Raw genomic sequence first — 17,959 nt, 5'->3', positions numbered from 1 at the left:
CGAGGCCAAGAAAAAACAGGGCACATATCTACTTCCCGCTTTTCATTTGTGCTGCTTAAGACTCACTTTCTCAGGACATGCGTAAACAAGCCATCTGTCCATTCTCTGGTATTTGGATCCAAAGTACCATAGAGGTGATCTTTGCTGATTGCTTTTGGATCAATAATATGAGCAACACCTTCCACACCCTCCAGTCGTTCAAGAGCTTTCAGTAGTACTCTCCAAGCCATGCTCTTTCCACTTCCAGAGGGACCCACCATCATCAATCCATGATTTATCTGTGTAATCTGGTACAACTGAAGAACCTGTGACAGAAAAAACAACATGTGAACAACTTCAGTAGTACTTTGAACCTTCTATTTCTTGCTCAATTGAGGTGAGAAAGTTCATAATAAAAAGGAATATTAAGTCTTATACATGCATTAATTCCAACTGCACAATGCTTTTGATTTTATGTTTACCTTTTCAACCCACATGCCACCAACTTCTTCTCCATCACCATAGGTAAGGTACATTTCCTGACACACTTTCTTAAGCTCCTCTCTCAGGGCTGTCATCTCCCCACGGTGATACTGCACTCCAGGGAATACATCAGAAAGGAGACTGAACAGCAACGGAATATCTTCTGCAACCAGTTTTGGTACCATGGTTTCACATACACTTTGAATCAAGATCTGCAGAGAGAATCATGTTTTAGTTAAGGCTAAGTTTTTAGTTTAGTTTTTAATTAAGTTCACTTTGCTGAGGGTGTTCAAAAAGGAGCACTTCCCTGCAAAGTTCACTGATAAGGCACCAAACTAGCAAGGTCTTGATAAGAGCAACCATTAAAGGAGGACTCTGCCTTCAAACTACTTAATGAATTCCTGTTGATTTTTAGTTTATACAACTGTAGTTGCCTCCTCAATATGCTTTTGGAAATAACTAGAGAAGAACTGAGCAGCAATAAAAATTATGAATGCATTAGTCACATAAAAACAAATCTTTTACTATCATTCATGGGATTCTGAGTTCAGCACCTCTTTCACTTAGTGCTTCTAAGCTATCATTTATCACCTCCTCTGAGTAACATAACTTTGCCAATTGCCAAACGCCACAGGGCGTTTGCTTTGCTTAGTTTGCATCCTGCACTTTGTCACAGAAGAGTTCACACCCACGTTACCTCTTGTTCTGGTAAGTTCTCAGCAATTTCTCCTTCATCAACAACTTCACCACGCTCTTCCTTCTCCCGCTTTATCTTCTGAATCCTCTCCCTCTTCACATTACCCGCACTAACCAGCACACTCTTCAGTGCTCTCAAGCCAAAATCGTAGTGACTTTGGGAGGACAGCTGTTCATCACAAAGCCTAAGAATCAAGAAATACAAAATATGGCTCTCAATAGAGACCAACACAACATTCAAGAAAATACATGCCATCATTTAATTGCTATGCAGTGCTTAGTGAGTTGCACAGAACATTACTAATTAGAACAATAAGCTGTATAATGCAGCTACAGGAGCAAAACTTGACACTCACTTGAAGAATGGTACAATCTTATTGGCGAGCACTTCAGCTGTACGGAAACCTTGGGAGTACAGCATGACCTGGGCAATCAGCTGACGGTCTGGTTTTGTCATTGCCAAGCTACGGAACAACTTCTTCAAATTGTCAGGCAGATTTGATCTGCCTGCATAGCCAGGATTCATGGTGATGAAGATAGCCATGTCAGGGCTTACTTTGACCTGTTTGTTCAGCAGCTCACAAGTAATAGGTGTTGCAGCTGAAAAGAGAAGGAAAGCGGTTTCATTCATGACTGTTGGGAGAAATGTAACTGAGCAACAAAACAGCACAAAGGACGCCGAGGATGTTACACAACACTACCAGAAATGAACAGGGACATACTCTTGTCATAGTTGGGATTGGAATGCTCTCGCAAGGCTTCCTGGATGCACTGAACTTGCTGTGAAACGGCAGACAGCATGCGCTCCTCCAGCCGGTTGAACTCATCAAAACAGCCCCAAGCACCCACTTGGCAAAGTCCCACAAAGATGCGTCCCATTGCCTGCACACAGACAAGAAAATTCACTGAAGTAGCACCATCCTTCTTGCCTACGCATAGGCAACAGGAAATGGATAACAGTACTTTAGATAGGGCACCCAAAGCAAGGAGGAACTGCATTTGTACACAAGTCAGACTCTTTGTAAGAGCTGTAAAGAATTTAACTGACTTTCAGATATTTGCTGCTTTTTGTTACTACAGTCCTATGGTGCATTCACAAAACAGTGGAAGTATATCCACTGCCAGATGCTTTGCTTGTTGGTATTGCTAATGCTAGGTACTGTTCTTGTACTTTATCACAACAGTTACTGAATTACAAAGCGTTTCAGAAGAGCAAATGGGATGGACAGATTCTGATTGCCTTCTAAGCAAGACTCCACAAAATAAGAGAATATGACAGAAGTCTAAAAGCCACAGCAGTTCAAAATGGCTAAGAATCAGATTTTCATTTTCTAATACAAGAGCCAGGAAATTGATTAAAGGTGCTCTTTTGTAGAGTGCACAGTAATGCAGTAGAGCTAGCTGGTAGAGAATGCTACAGGAACAAATGAATTCAAGGGGAGAAAAAGTACCTGTAAAGATTCATTGAAACACAAACAGCAAATAACCCATTTAATCCTGGCACTTACTGATCCTGACACCAGTCAGAGGTAGGAAGAGAGCTAGGGGCAAGAATATCACATGCCATCCCTGTTCTTATTCCTCTCTAAGTTATCACTTCTTACCATTCCTTCTTACGGTTACCACTACAGGCTAAACACTGACAAAATGAACTCCTGGTCCTAAAAGAACACAGCTGTATAGAAAAACAAATGAACAAGCAAAAAAAACATACTTGCACTCCATCTGAGTCCAGGAAGGACCAGGATTCCTCATCTGTGTTTTGTATTTGTATTTACAGAAACTCTTCACAGAACTGCTTTATAGTTAACAGAGAAATTTCATCTGGTTCTCAGCTTGAAAACATTAGTAATTTTACAATATCTGGGCAATTTTTTTTAGTTTTGAGTCATCCTTCACACGCTGAGGCGAAGTCTACAGCTTTGCCACAAAGGATAATTTGGTAATCACGCAGCCTCAAACTCTCCTTGGTTCTTCATTAAACTAGCACTACTAAGAAAATTACTTTCCTAAAGCCAGTTCGTGTTCCTGCCCTTCCTATTCCCTTCCCTCAATTTACTACTGAACTACCAGCTCTGAAGAAAAAACGAAACCAAACAAAAACAGAAGAACATTGCCCCTGCAAACAATTTTTCACCCCACTTTTGCTTCAGGCATTTTCTGTTATAGAGCACCTGTACAACCACAGGTAACCTGCTCAGTTAAATGTTACACATGATCATTTCAAAAGTAAACACTGCTGGCTGTTCCGAAGAGATTCTTAGCACGTTACCAAAGACCACGTTCTTTCAAATTGAGCAGCTTACCTGGAAGTCAAATGTCTCATCACAGTTGAAAACCAACACGAAGCGGCCGAGCTGATGTCCAAGAGCTTTAACAGATTCTGTTTTACCAGTACCAGCAGGACCTAATTTTGAAGCAAGAGAAATGTGTTTTAGTGTTGACAGTCTCACGTACCATTGCCTAACCACATCACCTGCCAGCATACCTATTCCAATGGTACTCAGCAAGGAACCTAAAATTGTTACAGATTCTCCCAAAAGACTGTTTTGTTCTTCAACATCTTAGTTAAAAACATTCCGAAACCTTGGACGAAAGCTATACATTCCAGAGGGTAAGAGTTCATATCTGAAGTTTTTACTGTTCTTCAGACCCAACGTACCAAACGGTGATCCTCCAAGTCTTGCCTCCAGGGCTTGCGTCATTGTCAGGTAACAGCGGTCAGTAAGAGGAGTCTGTACTAACTTATCCTGTACACCAAGGTACTCAAAACCATAGTTGAATTTGGCATTTGCCATCTGAATGGAGAGCTGTTGCAACACATCTGTCTGCTTTGGGTCAAAGTAGAACCGCATTTGGCTGAGCCACTCAAAGGACTTGGAGTTGTCGACCTTGCTTCTCAACAGCGATCTCGTAACATCTCTCTGGTGCACCAACTCAGTGATCTGGAAAATGAAGTAACCCCTCAGACTGCAGCAATACAAGTCACTGCCAGTAAAGCCAGGAATTCTACAACTTTTGAGATCAGCACAGTAAACTGCCATCATTCAGAAATCATGAGCTACCAACTATACTGCTTAAAAAGCGTTGATAGAAAGACAGAACTAACAATGTTGACTGCTCTGGATAAGGACTTTCTTAGCTTTCAGCAAAGCAGTCTGGTCCTCCATTAGTCTGTTAATCCATTATAATGCTGAACAAGGTATTTCACTTCCCAGAAACTATGAAGACAATGCTCCCAAAACAGGTGAGATAACATCCTTTAAAAATCCAAAGAAATAACTCAGAGTGATTTTACTTTCTGCTCCCAACCCTCAATCTCTACTTAGACACAAAAGCATATAGTAATAGCAGCTTAATAAGATACTTTACTTTGGAAAGAAGAAATCATTAACATTTACGTTTGGAACAGGCAGCCTCGTCTATAATATGCCATCACGTAGCAAAATCACAAGAGTTTCAAACCACAGCCACCTACATGACCAGGGCTTGTTGCTTAAATTGCATTAAACATTTTCCTAGAGGAAAAAAAACAAGCCTCAGACTGATCTTCCTCACTGAATTATTACAGAGCCTCTCTTCCTAACACACAAGAAGAAAGGTGGTTTTTACTTACCAAGTGCTCCAGTTTCCTTCTGCGAAGAGGTGGCTGCTCCATCAGCACGGAGTCTGCCAGCACATTGAGTGTGACCTCAACGTTAGCTAGCACTGACTGGAGAGGACTGCTGTCCTCACCTCCACTCATACCATTCAGGGCCGACTCAACGTTTTCAGACCATGCAATCTGGGCTGACAGGACAACAAGCTGAGCCTGTGTAACAAAAAAATCCTCATCAGACAGTTTTCTTCACTGCAGTAACTAAGCTGCAGTATGCTTAGATGTTCCATGTTGATACCTGGAATTTGTCAATCCAAGAGATGTAGACTGTTGGATCAATTGAAGTTGCTTTTCCAAAGATTTCGACTTCAGTAACAGATTCCGCAAGCAACTTGGCAAGGGTCACTCTCATTTCTTTCTCAACCAGAGTGAGCCACTCATTAATTTTGGGATGTTCTGTGATGGAGACTGGGGTTTTGAACAGCACCTGGAAGAATGAGCTTTAAGTCAATCTATATTCACATATTTACAAAATTTTAATTAGAGAGAAACAATGCAGATCTACCTCCTCTCCTTCACGTGAGGATATGCCCAGAACCACGGAATTATCTTCATTGAGAATGATGCTAGAAACGCCAGCAAACATCTTCTTGAAGTGTTTCTGAAGCTTAGCAACGTTCTTGCTGTTTCCAATGATCTCAAGCAAATCTTCATCACCAACAAAGTAAAACCTAATAATTATTTAAAATTAGATCTGTATCAAAACTCCAACTATCACTTTTATCTATTTATAGACATGGACATTTCACAGACAGACGCTACATGGGAGTAACTGACACTTAACTCTCCAGTACTGTAAGAGGGCAAGAACCATAAATTCACCAGAAGAGCGAGCTCAGTTCTAAAACCTAGCTTCATGTAACAGCATCCATACAATACTGCATATGTGCTTCATACTGTGGAGCATTTAATTTACTTATCCATCTCTGAAACATCCACAGCAGTACTTGGGAATTCTCTTACACAGGCAGAACTTCCACTTTTGTATGTTCTCTTGCTAAGTCACTCATATTCTCTCATGTTAAGCAACAGAGCAGTTGATGACTAGGGATAACTCAGAACCAGTAACTTAAATACTGGATTGTGACAGTTCAGTTCTTCGGTCTCCCTAATTAAGCAGTTCAGAAAACAATCTGTAAGTTTATAGAAATCAGCTGCAATGACTCTTACACTTCTGAATCCCTAAAACCAGAAATTTCAGTTCCACTTCTTGAGAACTGAATTCAGTATTTTGAGGTCACAAATATACAGGTATAACACCTTATTTATACGCAGTACATTAAGACTGGCAGAGGCTTTATATAACAGTACACTATTCCTGTATGAAACAGCAAGTTACTTTCTCCCACAGTCAACTTCTTACCGAGGGAAAGAGGACCTCTCCCTTTCCAGGTATTCTCCCAGCGCCTTTTGGATCTTCCCAAGCAAGTCTGCCAGTCTCTCCAGTGATCTCTGCACACCTTGTATGTTGAGAACATCCATCACAAGTGGAGATTTGGACACCTTTTTCATGAGTGCCAGAAACTCAGTGCTGATGCTGCAAGTAAAATAACAGTACTTCAGTGTAAATTCACTCACTTCAGGCTGACAGATCTCCAAAGTTATTTCTCTAATTGTTGCAGCTACCCTATGGAACACAAGACTAAATTACAAAACCAGCTCTTCACTTATTTCAAAATACCACCACCAAAAAAAATACAGCTTCTTTGCAAAGTTAACTCCATCACTTCCACTGCTGAAGGCTGATTTTCTTCATTTCCTGCAAAGATGCATCAAAGTGATTCTTTGATTTGATAGGAAGTGTGTGGAATAAACATGGACAAATCAATGACTTAAAGCAGAGGAAGAAAACAGCACTTTAGAGTAACATGAAAGGCTATGGAAACAGATGTAAGCTTGCTTTTTGATAGCCACAGTGCCAGAAAAATTCCAGAGTTAACTGACTGGAACTCAGAAAAAAACACCTGAACTCAAATCAACCTTTAAAACTGCCTGTTACCCTTTTTATTACAAGCCTTTTTCTGTCACTGTTGTCAACAGGTAGTTTTTGCTTTATTTATTTGCTTAACGAACTTAAGTTTGCAGCAGGGTTGTAATCCAACCAGTCGGGGCATTTTGTCTTAAGAAAGTGCTACACTGAAGTTATGAAGCGGTAGACCTGTTCAGATAGGTAAGAAAGCAAAAAAGCAATCAAGAAGTTACCTCTGGAACCGTTGGGTCTCCACTGGCAGTAAGTGCTTGATGTCTGCACTACCAGTGAAGATACCCTCCAAGTAGACCCATCGCCTCTGGACGTCTATCCAGACATCAAAGAGCGCCATGATCCGGTTCAGTTTATCTTCCCAGCTGAGGGCATCCTCCTCAAACACCTGAAGTTTAAATGGTACATGAACACTCATTTTAATAATACCAGGACCAGTACCTGTTAGCAGAAAACCACTTACAAGTAATAAAGTATGCATACGCAATTAATTGTCAACCGAAATACACGACAGGAAAGTCAGAATTCAATGAACATTGTTTAGTTTTTCTCTCCCATTTACCTTGTAGTATGGGGACAGCTTCATAGCTGACACGCTATTAATGTGCTCTTTCACTTTGTTGAAAAGGTCATCCCATCCTCGAATCAATCGACATTTGTTCTGGTAATTGACCAAATCCAGTTCATAGGTGTTCCATACTTCTCTTATCTGAAGGGAAAGACAGGTGAGATAAGGCATCAATTACTTCTGCTTCAGCATAATTACAAAGTAGAAGTCTGTTAAGAGTAATCAGATTTTTCTTTTTTATTCAAGGGTTCTGAGTTCATGCTCAAGTTGTTATTAAAGATAGAGAATACAACACTACCAGCATTTTTAGAAGTCATTACTGAGGACTGCTCTTCCAAAACGATTCACGTTTCATCACCAGAATCTTTCACATCTTTAAGCTGTTCCCAAAAAAACAGTGTTCCATGGAGTCTGCGCACTTCTGTCAACAGCTTAGATTGAGTTTACTACTTAAGTGTCAGCTACCTGTCAGAACAGCTTTGATTTGACAATAAGTGCATACACAGAAGAGTTGCTACTAGCCTGTTTCAAGAACTCCTCCAAAGCCATTTCTCCCTGTGCCACGAGCAGTACATCTTTGACGATTGCTTCATTTCTCTGCAAATCAACGTCCCAGATCTGCCCCAGGGTCAGTTCTGAGACAACCCAGTTAACATGAAGCCTCTTCATCAGCTGTTTCCAGTGACGATCTTTGAGTGCTTCTGATTTCAGTTCAATAACTAACATGTTTATCTACAGAAGACAAGAAAGCAGGTTACTCCTTGGAACACGAACTACAAAACTGAGGCATTTTAGAAATGAGTGCAATTTACCTTCATGTAGCCTTTCAGAAGTCTCTGAACGTACTCGTAGGAGGCGTACTGTCGCAAGCGGGCAGGGAAATTCTTCAGTTGGTTCAGCAGAACATCTAGGTTTTGTCGAAGCTGCCAATAACAAAATAAATATTTCTCTATGCATATGATTGCATTCATAAAAGTAAGCATCTTATTTCAGAGAGGTTTCTGTGAAAAAGTGTAATCTATGGCACAGCTTTTTCAGTGTTGCAGTTATCTGTGTAAGATGGGTTGCTCTGGTGCTGAGAATACAATTTTATTTGTCCAACTGAGATTTAAGAAATTCTATTGTCACAGGGAGTTTATTTGGCTTAGTGTTCCTTTTGCTTTCTACCTCCTGAGCACTTAAACAAAACTGATGCTGTTCATCCAGCTGTAAGATGAAGTTCCCTTATTGAGGTCCAACAGCCTACTTAAAACCAGCAGAGCACACACACATATGCTCTCTGTATACGGTCCAACCTCATTAATGGAATCACACTGGAGAATTATGTAACTTGTGACAAATGCTGTGATTTTCAGCTTAGCATTTCAAGAAACATGCTCATGAGATGCATGCAAAGGTACATAAACAGTGCAACTGGAATGTGACAACGGAGAACTTCTATCTCAGGAAGTCTAAATTCACACACGCTTTCAGTAGTTATATGGCTTATGTGTACAGCAGTGTAGTACCTTGCGAGGCTGCACTGAAACCCAGGGCTGCTCTTTCATCTGATCAATCTGCTCCCAGACCTTTGAGAGTTCAGACCAAACGCCTTTGAGATCTTGCAACTCTTCTAGGGCTACCTAGAGTAAAAAAGGAACCAAACATCAGCAATTAGTTTTCATTTCCTCACAGTCAATAGCATGGGGGAGTTAGAAAGAACCTCTGAACATGTCAAAAACAGTTAGCCTGCTAATTCAACAAGACTGCAATAGAAAGTGACCCAGCACAGATTCCTGCATTTTTTGTCACCTAATAGCTTCACAAGAGTAAGGCAGTCATAGAAGAAATGATGGACAATCTTTCAGGCTAGAATTAATTGACAGTGGAGACTGCATCTTGATACAATTACTTAATAATACAAGTCACTTTATAAAAGGAAGAAATAAATGGAACTGAACCATTTTGCCATGAGTCTGACAAGAAGCTGTGTGAATAGGTTATACCTGGACACGTTCTTCACTGCCGCTGAGCAATCCTGTATCTGTTAGTTCCAGAGCCTCCTTGGCCTTTGCACACTTCTCACGATCATCTTTCAGCCTCCCAAATTTTCCTTCATAAATGGTAAGAGCCTGAAGAGCCTCTTCTGGGCGCAAATTACCCTAAAGTTTGGAAGAGATGTATTAGCCCAAAAAGTTCGCAGTCAAGTTGAAGCTAACTTAAAAGCAAGGACTGAATACAAAATGTTGGTCTGTCTCTTTTTTTTTCTTTTTCCCCATTTCCAGCATACTGATAAGAAGGCAAAATACAAATCCAGAAAAAGCCTATCCCACTTTTAAATGCAGTGTTTTGCTTTACTGAATATCACTTTAAGGAAGGCAAAAAAAAGAAACAAAAAAAACAAAACACCAACTCTTCAGAGTTTTTCTACATATACACCCTCCTACTGATCATTTCATACTGATGTGGGTCAAAGTTTCGTTAGTAACTAAAGCTGCCTTGCTTTTTGTACTTAAGATATTTCAGATTTTAAGGATAAACTTACCTCCACCAAACAAATAAACAAGTAAGCTAACGAACAAACAACAATGGAATCCTCACAAAGACTCAACATCATGCATAATGAAAAATTGAAAAAAAAAAAAAAAAAAAGTAACAAACAAACCATTAAAATGAACTGCCTACTTCTTGTTGAGTGCCAAAAAACCACCTCATTTGCTGACTGAATATTAATTATCAGTACTTACTGTTACAGGCTTTGTTTTCTCCCAGTCCGCTAGCAAGTCAGTTGTTCTGCTCTCTACTGCCCGATCCTCCTGAACTATCTTCATCTGCAGGTTTGCTACTTGCTGTTGAATGGCAGAATCCTTCCGACGCATGATGTCATTAAAGGCACCCCATTCTCCCTCAATGTTGTCAATGTACAGCCAAGAGGATGGAAACTGGAACCTCTGTTTCTCAAGCAACCGCTGACCATTGCGATACAGCTGTAGGAGACGGTGATTCTAAGTTAGTTTCACCTTTTTAACTGATGGCACAAGACTAAATACTCAACACGTTTTAACGAGCACTCACTACAGATTCCTCAGAACAGGAAGTTCAAGTCTACTCTCAGGAGGACTTGAATGCTGCGAAGCTATGCTTGAATGTCATTACTTCACTTAAGAATGAAGTCCAACATTCTCAGAAATAAGAAACGTTGGTAACATACCTCCACTTGCTTTTCAAACTGTTTGATTTTACGTTTCAGGGACTGCACGTATGTTATGAATGTCACTGCATCCGATGTGCTGGCAGTATCCACTGAATGCTGCTCCAGCTCTTGACGGGACTGCGTGGGGCAATAAGTCAGCATTTCAGAAAACAAGAGCAAGTTCATCTGAAAGTGAAAAACTACAGACAGGTAAGAGTCTTACCTTGGAAATTTGTGAATGAAACTCCGTCATATTCTGACCGAGCATCTGGCCAAATTTGCTGAGCACTTCCTTGTGCCAGGAGTCATACTTCAAGTTCACCTTTGATTGTACCTGCAGTTGAACAAGGTTACATAATAGTTATTAGTCCTGTTATTTTCTCTTACGCACCTCGAATTTTAATGCATTTGTCACAATCAATAACTGCAATTTCTTACCTTTCCATAGTCTATCACAACAGGTCCAAATTCCTTTCTAGTTTCTGCATTGTCAAATGTTCCTCTGGCCTTTCTTATCTGAACTAAAAGGGCTTGCCACTTATTTAGGTCTTCTCCAAGGCGGTTGTATATGTTTTCAGCCTGCATATCCCACAGGCACTGGTACTGCAGCCAAACCTAATAAAGAAATTTCACATTTCTAACTTTTCCAGTACATTTTAAAAGATGTTCCCTCCAACCCTGAAAATTCCTAATGAAAATGAGCAAAGTCCACATTCATCTAAGTGCAGCACTACGTAGTGTCAGCCTCCTACCTTGACGTACTGTTCCACCTCCGTCACAATTCCCTCAACAGCACGGTACGCCTCCTCCAGGGCTGCAAGGCCATCAGGCATCCGTGTTAATCCATTACGATAGAACTTCTCTTCCTCAGACAGCTCATAATGCACTCCAACCTGAGAATTACATGTGATATATATGAATTTTAGTGTACTTGCATTCAGTCCTTCAGTAACACGCTAATGCTGAATGCATTTAAGTGCAAAGCAAAAAGAACCGCTCAGACGTAGCTACTGACACTCACCTGGTATCTCTGACTTTGAATTCTTGGTAGTGACAGGATTACTGTCTGCCATGAAAACAATTCTTGATAAAGTTTGTACCTGCACTCTTCAATTGGTGGATTCAAGTATATCACCTGGTTGGTTATTCTTAGCTCGTGTACGATGTTCTGCAGAAACAGTGAACATAGTCAGCTCTACTGGAAGATGCTACTACAACCCATGCTGACAAGACTTTGGGACTTCTTGAAGTAGCATGCATTCTTGGAAAGCAACTAACACTTATATGGGTGAAACTTAGTATTTCTTCAAAATCAGATGCAGAAAAAATGTTTACCTCCCATAAAAGCCGGAGCTAAAAATCACTACATTGAATAACCAGCAATGAAAGAAAAAAACAAATACCCCCCTCCCCACACACACATACACAAACAAAAAGCCACAAAGCAAAGTATCGGTCACTTACCTTGATCTTAGGTTCTCCACCAGGCTTATGGCTCACTTGTGGAGCATCTGTATCCATGTCAACTTCTGCTTTGTCATCTGCTTGCCCCATAAGAACTTGGGTCCAGGCTCTCAGCCCGGCTTGCAGGCGAACACCCAGGATTCTCTCAATCTACAAAAAGGAAGCCGCATTGGAGAACAGTTGCACAGTGTGGAGCCTCACTGTCAGCATATTCTGACACCAGATACACTGTGATGCCTCAAAGAACCAAGTGCTCCCTTACCAAGCTACTACATGCAAGAGATCTAAGAGTTTTGGTAGGCTTTTTGGTGAACACCAACTCAAGGGTTCTGTTGTTGTTCCGTTGTCATGGACATAATGGAATTAAGCAAGTTTAACTGCTTTCAAATTGGCCTAGTGTCCAATAATTTTAAACACTACTAAGGTAAACAGATTTCACTACCAGCACAGAAAATGTTGCCCATCCCTTATTGACCTTACTGCTAAGCATGTTCTACACAGTCAAACACAATCAGACTTGTTTCTTCCAACGAACTTCCTGGAGTTCATTGATCCCAAAAGGTAACAGCTGAAAACAAACAAGCATTCCATCATCTGCACAAATATTGCACCTGATTATATTTTTTCCTCCAAATAAATACTACTTGATCTGAAACGTACCTCCATATCCAGCTTATTGACCCAGATTGGCAAGTTTGAATATGAATGAAGATTTAAATCATCCACAGCTTTCTGGACCCTGTTCAAGATTTCAGAGAAAGTCTTGTGATCATACATGCATGTTTCCAGCGATCTCACTTCCAGGTCTATTTTCTCTTCAATAATCAGCAGATCATCCACCTAACGAAAAGGTTTAAGAACAAAGACAACATTTAGCTTGAGAGGTTAGAGAGACAACATCTATGCAGAAATGGTTAGTCAGGTTTTTTTGATTTTGGGTGCACTAAGTCAATCAATTTCAGTTCTACTAAAATATCCATTCAGCTGACCAATTTGTGTTAACTCAACTGATCACTTCACTGAAGAGCTACTGAAGCAATACCGAGCAGCTATCACAGTCCACTTTTGCTTAATGACTCATTAGTGGAGTACTAAAGTTCAGAATTTGAAAGATAAACGGTGCAACAAACCTTTTCCTGGAAACTGAAGACAGTCTCAGCCAAACGTTGCACATATGGATCAAGTTTGTATGACTCCCACACAAGTGCAATTCCTTCTGCAATCAAAGCCTGCACCTCCTTTTTCAAGCCAGCAACCAGAAGTGAGATAGTATTACGCTCTTCCACTTTCTCACACGTTCGTTCATACGTACGGACGCTTTCAATCAGGGAAATGGCAAATGGATAGAGCTGGTTTGCCTGGTGAGCTTTGTTGACAATTGCTAGAGGAACACGGAAACCCAGCCACTTCAGGTTTCGCACTTCTTTTGAAAGCGTAATTATTTCTGGAAGGAAGTTGACTTTCAGTTTTAGGACATTCCCACTTCGACCTCTAACACGAGTACTTTCAATGGTGAAGATACGACCAGACACGCCAAGATTGCGCTGCTGAACTTTTCTTGCCCAGTCATCAAAGATCTCTTGAGTGTTGAGCTTCATGCGAAAGCTATCTCCATCTTGCTTTAATTTCTGACCTTCTACATGGTTCTCCCAGCCCTTGCCAAGGACGTCCTCAACACGCTTCATGTAAGCAGTGAGCTGTCTATCAATCTGTTTTGCCCAAATTATGGACCCAGACACCGGAGGCAAGTCACGAACATGACTCATTTTACAAGCTTGACTTTGGGGGTATTGTACCTTAAATTTGTCATGAAGAGACTCAATGTCATCTTTCACACGCTGAATCAATTGTGTTTGATATTCACGAATGGCACCTCGAATGTGAGGCCTGACAAACAAGGCATTAAACCGAGAGAAGATCCTGAACATTTCATTGGCATTCTTTGCTGTACCAAGCTGGTCTCTCAGACGGGCAGTTATTCTTGTTTCAACCCTATCAATTCTTTCATCGTATCTTTTCATTGCCGCCTCCCAGGCTTCTGTACCTTCTTTGGAAACGTCTAACCCATCCACTTCCTTGACGTTCTCATAAGCGAGATTGACTTCTTCAATGGCATTAGCATCTGCAGCATCAAAAAGTACTTCTGCTACTTTCATATCTTGAGGTTCAGGTACATCTCCTTGATTTTGTTGGGCAACAGCAGTTACCTGCGTTAAAAAACAGTTAATGAGTCAGCTGCCTCAAATTTTACCTAGAAATAGCTAAAGCCAGCCCATTCTAACAAGCACTGCAAAGTTACACGTTAGTAACCAAACCCTTAGCAGAGTTTTAGTAATATTTCAGATTTAAGTTCCATGAAGAACAGAACTAATTACCTTATAAACTTCCACCACTGTGCAGCATAAACTCATTTTTCACTATGCTCTAGCCAAGCTTGTATATATACATATATACACACACACGTCTTACTGTGCACATATATACACACTAATTAATCTCCTCTATTTTAAGTCTCTTGCTATGCCTATCAACATGAATATGGTCACACAGGATGTCAAATATGTCAGAGTTAAGACTAAGACTTTTAGTAAGCGTTTTGGAAGGGAAAGTGAATTTCCAACTTGAAGAGCTGTTTCCTGAATCTGTATTTAACCTGACCGGGTCTGCAGAAGCAGCCTCTGCCAGCCTGTAACTGAAGTTTCATTTCCCCTTCCCTTGCTACTCTTCTACAGAATTTTAGTACTACAGTACAACACGACAGAATGTTAAGACACACAATAAAACACCTGGGGGAAAAACTGAACAACTGACACCCAGATACCAGGACTAAGCATTTACAGTCACCTAGTTCAATATAACACCCCCTTTCCTCCTCATCATTACATATATTGCCTGTAAGCAGGAAAGCACATAGCTCTTCTGCCTGGTAACAATCAAGATTATTACCTGAGGTCGCAAGACTCTCACAATGACTGCCCTCAGCTGCTCATGCTGGCGCCTGAATTTCCTCATTTGATCAAGACGAGACTGGAGTTTCCTATGAGCAGGACTGATACGCCACACCATCTTCAGGTTCTCTTCCCTTTTTCTTTTCACAATATCTCTCAACAGAACTTGCAGCTTCTCATATTCATCATCCCAGGTTTGGAAAACTTCGAAGCATGCAACCATTACCTGAAGAAAGTTTCAAGATATGAACTTTAGCTGCCAAGTGAAGTATCTCTTTATAGTCACTACTCAATGCAAAAACACAGCTGCTGCCATTGCAAAACCCAAAAGCTTACCTTTTCAAACTCTTCATAGGCAACATGCATCAGTTTTCTGGTTCCCAACACTTTGAGCAGCTGAGAGCTCAGATCTCTTGAAATAGCCTCCACTAAACGCAATGCCCTTTGGATTGGATACTTTGTGTTTCTGATTTTTCTCAAATGGGTAAATATTGCAACAAGGGCCTGCCTTATTTTGTCTAGCTCAGTAGCAGACAGCAAGTCATTCAGCGGAAAATCTTTCATCAGTGGATTATAGTCATTCACAGTTTCCAGAGCCTGTTTTAGACCTAAAAGCAAAAGATGCTTTGATTTAGAACTTTTCATTTCGTTAATCCAATCTGCACAAGACAGCAGCTTTAATGAGACCAACATTCCTCTACAAAGCACTGTTCTTTGTACAACACTGACATTTCAGAACAGGTTTTCCAGAGAACGTCTGAAGAACACGAAGATGATGGTAAAGAGATTTATGGAACAAATGTTTTACCTGTGTCTGTATCAAAGCTGACAGTAGCATGGAAACGTTTGCCATGCTTCAGAATATCCAGAGTTAAAAGAACCTCTGGACTTTCGCGTTTTTCCTGAATACGATACAAAGCACGCTCCAAGTTTAACCAGAAGCTGATCTCCTGCAATGCAGTGCCTGATGCAGGATCTCGATCTAGTTTGGTCACCTTAAAAATACAGAAAAAAAACAGGGAGTGAGGAAGGGAAAAAACCATTTCACTTACATGGTTCTGCTGCAAAACCTTGTTCTATTACTAAATATGACTGGGACATATAACATCTACTGGGATTTAATGTTTACTGTTCCCATGAAGAAAATAAAAAGGTAGGTGCTAATTCGGGGTGCAAGAAGAACAGCAGAGCTCCTTTGTGTAGTAATAGGCAGGAGTACAACAAATTGTGAGACAGAAGTGGAGCAACTGCTCTGAAGTGGTTGTGGATGCACCTGGAGAAACATCAGAACAAAACAAAAGTCCTGTTTCTCTTAACTTGCTGTACAGATTTGAGGAATGGTTACAAACTTCACTGGGAAACTGCCAGTTATGTGCAGATGTTTTATCCAGTAGAGATAACATGATCACATTCTCAACTGCCTACAGAATAATTTATACTAGTCTCAACATTTAGACAAGGCTTAGTCTAGTCTAGAATTAGACCAGAGTCTTTGATGCCTTAGAAAAGCAGTCTCAGATATTCTGCACGTAGTGCTACATTACCAGTTTCGCCATGAAGACACACAGTGGGCTTTTTCACGGTACTACACAGAATCTCCCACACAGTCTGGCACCTGTCTTCTTACCTTCTGTATCTCTCTAATCCAGCGATTGACTCCAGACTGCAGCTGATTGAGGAACAGAGGATCCTCAGCCTTCTCACCAAAATCTGTAACCTTTGGTTTTTCTCCACGTTCGTAGCACTGCTTGGCAACATTAGTAATGGTTGCATGAATTGGCAGACTGATCTCCGGAATTTCAATATTCTGCTGCAGATGCAAGAGGCCCATTTCAAGTTCTGCAATCTTCTTCTCAACTGAAGGAGCCATCTTATCGCCATCCCTGAAAGAGCACAGAGCGCTCTGTTTTGGCACAGAGTCAAAAAACCATCCTGGTCATTCCCCTGCCCCCATTCCTTTGGGTCAGCAGTAGCTTCATATACAACTACACACTTAAACACTTTCACTTACGACTTGTCTTGGTCATTGTCTTTGCTGTTTCGCATTGAACACTTGCTTTTATCTGTTAGTAGAAAAGTGCAGCATTTATATTGAATTACCTGTCTGCTTTGCCAGACTCTCTGATATAGGACTTGAAAAAGGGAGCAACAGCACTGCTAATGAAAGAGTGTAGTGTTTCATACGGTGAATCTTCACTGAGAGTGAGCACTCTCAGCTGGAGCGACACTGGTTTGTCGGCATCAATCACTGGTGTGCGCTTAATGAATGCCAGGCTGCAGAACAGAGAGGAGAGTTTTACCATTTGAAACCTGGAGCCAGAACAGCTTTAACCCAACTGCAAGTTCAGTTCACAGGACGTAAATGCTAACCTCCATCTCATACTTTACAATCCTGCTTCTGGGGCTTGAAAACAAGGCTTCCAATAAACACATCTTAATTCTGAAGTATTCAGCTGTCACTACGCACCCACTGTACATGGACACTAGAGGCACTCACCTTAACAAGCTTCGTATAGAAATGCAACACGTAATGGCCAAACAAAAACATAAAATTACTGAACCCCAGTTGCAGGTGTGCTGTATTTATACGTATGCTTATGAAATAAGACAATTTCCTTTATGAATGTAACCTCAGAACTACTCGTTTTCTCAGTCCATCCCTTGTGATGCATTTGCTTTATCAGAGCCTACCCGCTGAAAAGCACACTGCATGAAGCACGAGTAAATACTGATCGTCTGCCTGCTAGTGTAGCTTTTGCTTCAATAGGGTAAAAACATCAAGATCTACTTTACTAACTCACCTGTTTGATTTTATTCCATAATGTATGTCATTGCTGATACTGTAAGAAATGAACTCTTTTTCCTCTTCTCCTTCATCTCCCACATCCTCTGCAAAAAATACGCTACGTAAAAAACATTTTATTTTTAAAACCTCTGTTGTCCCCTCTCAAACATATTCTGCTACAACGTTTTCTAATCTTTAATTCCTACATCAACATATCACACAAAG

At 40.7% G+C, this 17,959-nt stretch overlaps 1 protein-coding gene across 1 annotated transcript in view; it reads right to left on the bottom strand.

Moving 5' to 3' along the window:
- The window catches only part of DYNC1H1 (dynein cytoplasmic 1 heavy chain 1), a 42,512-nt gene that overhangs the window by 22,258 nt on the left and 2,295 nt on the right, over positions 1-17,959 (bottom strand). Inside the window, exons 2-33 of the mRNA XM_042813440.1 lie at positions 17,751-17,838; positions 17,050-17,223; positions 16,577-16,832; positions 15,758-15,944; positions 15,286-15,557; positions 14,948-15,175; positions 13,132-14,208; positions 12,662-12,841; positions 12,002-12,151; positions 11,559-11,705; positions 11,290-11,430; positions 10,976-11,152; positions 10,761-10,871; positions 10,556-10,675; positions 10,092-10,331; positions 9,351-9,506; positions 8,874-8,987; positions 8,178-8,288; positions 7,888-8,097; positions 7,360-7,506; positions 7,019-7,185; positions 6,180-6,353; positions 5,322-5,487; positions 5,055-5,243; positions 4,775-4,969; positions 3,821-4,103; positions 3,465-3,565; positions 1,881-2,040; positions 1,515-1,758; positions 1,160-1,343; positions 462-674; positions 67-305 (exon numbers count right to left, since the gene is read on the bottom strand). Of these exons, the coding sequence (XP_042669374.1) occupies positions 67-305; positions 462-674; positions 1,160-1,343; positions 1,515-1,758; positions 1,881-2,040; positions 3,465-3,565; positions 3,821-4,103; positions 4,775-4,969; positions 5,055-5,243; positions 5,322-5,487; positions 6,180-6,353; positions 7,019-7,185; positions 7,360-7,506; positions 7,888-8,097; positions 8,178-8,288; positions 8,874-8,987; positions 9,351-9,506; positions 10,092-10,331; positions 10,556-10,675; positions 10,761-10,871; positions 10,976-11,152; positions 11,290-11,430; positions 11,559-11,705; positions 12,002-12,151; positions 12,662-12,841; positions 13,132-14,208; positions 14,948-15,175; positions 15,286-15,557; positions 15,758-15,944; positions 16,577-16,832; positions 17,050-17,223; positions 17,751-17,838 (6,601 nt within the window). The remainder of the gene's footprint in view (positions 1-66; positions 306-461; positions 675-1,159; positions 1,344-1,514; positions 1,759-1,880; positions 2,041-3,464; positions 3,566-3,820; positions 4,104-4,774; positions 4,970-5,054; positions 5,244-5,321; positions 5,488-6,179; positions 6,354-7,018; positions 7,186-7,359; positions 7,507-7,887; positions 8,098-8,177; positions 8,289-8,873; positions 8,988-9,350; positions 9,507-10,091; positions 10,332-10,555; positions 10,676-10,760; positions 10,872-10,975; positions 11,153-11,289; positions 11,431-11,558; positions 11,706-12,001; positions 12,152-12,661; positions 12,842-13,131; positions 14,209-14,947; positions 15,176-15,285; positions 15,558-15,757; positions 15,945-16,576; positions 16,833-17,049; positions 17,224-17,750; positions 17,839-17,959) is intronic.

This window comes from Centrocercus urophasianus, unplaced genomic scaffold (assembly GCF_019232065.1).
Source record: "Centrocercus urophasianus isolate 14NV4802_14NV808 unplaced genomic scaffold, USGS_Curo_1.0 seq_14, whole genome shotgun sequence".
Lineage (NCBI taxonomy): Eukaryota > Metazoa > Chordata > Aves > Galliformes > Phasianidae > Centrocercus > Centrocercus urophasianus.
This window is presented reverse-complemented; position numbering and strand designations above follow the sequence as displayed.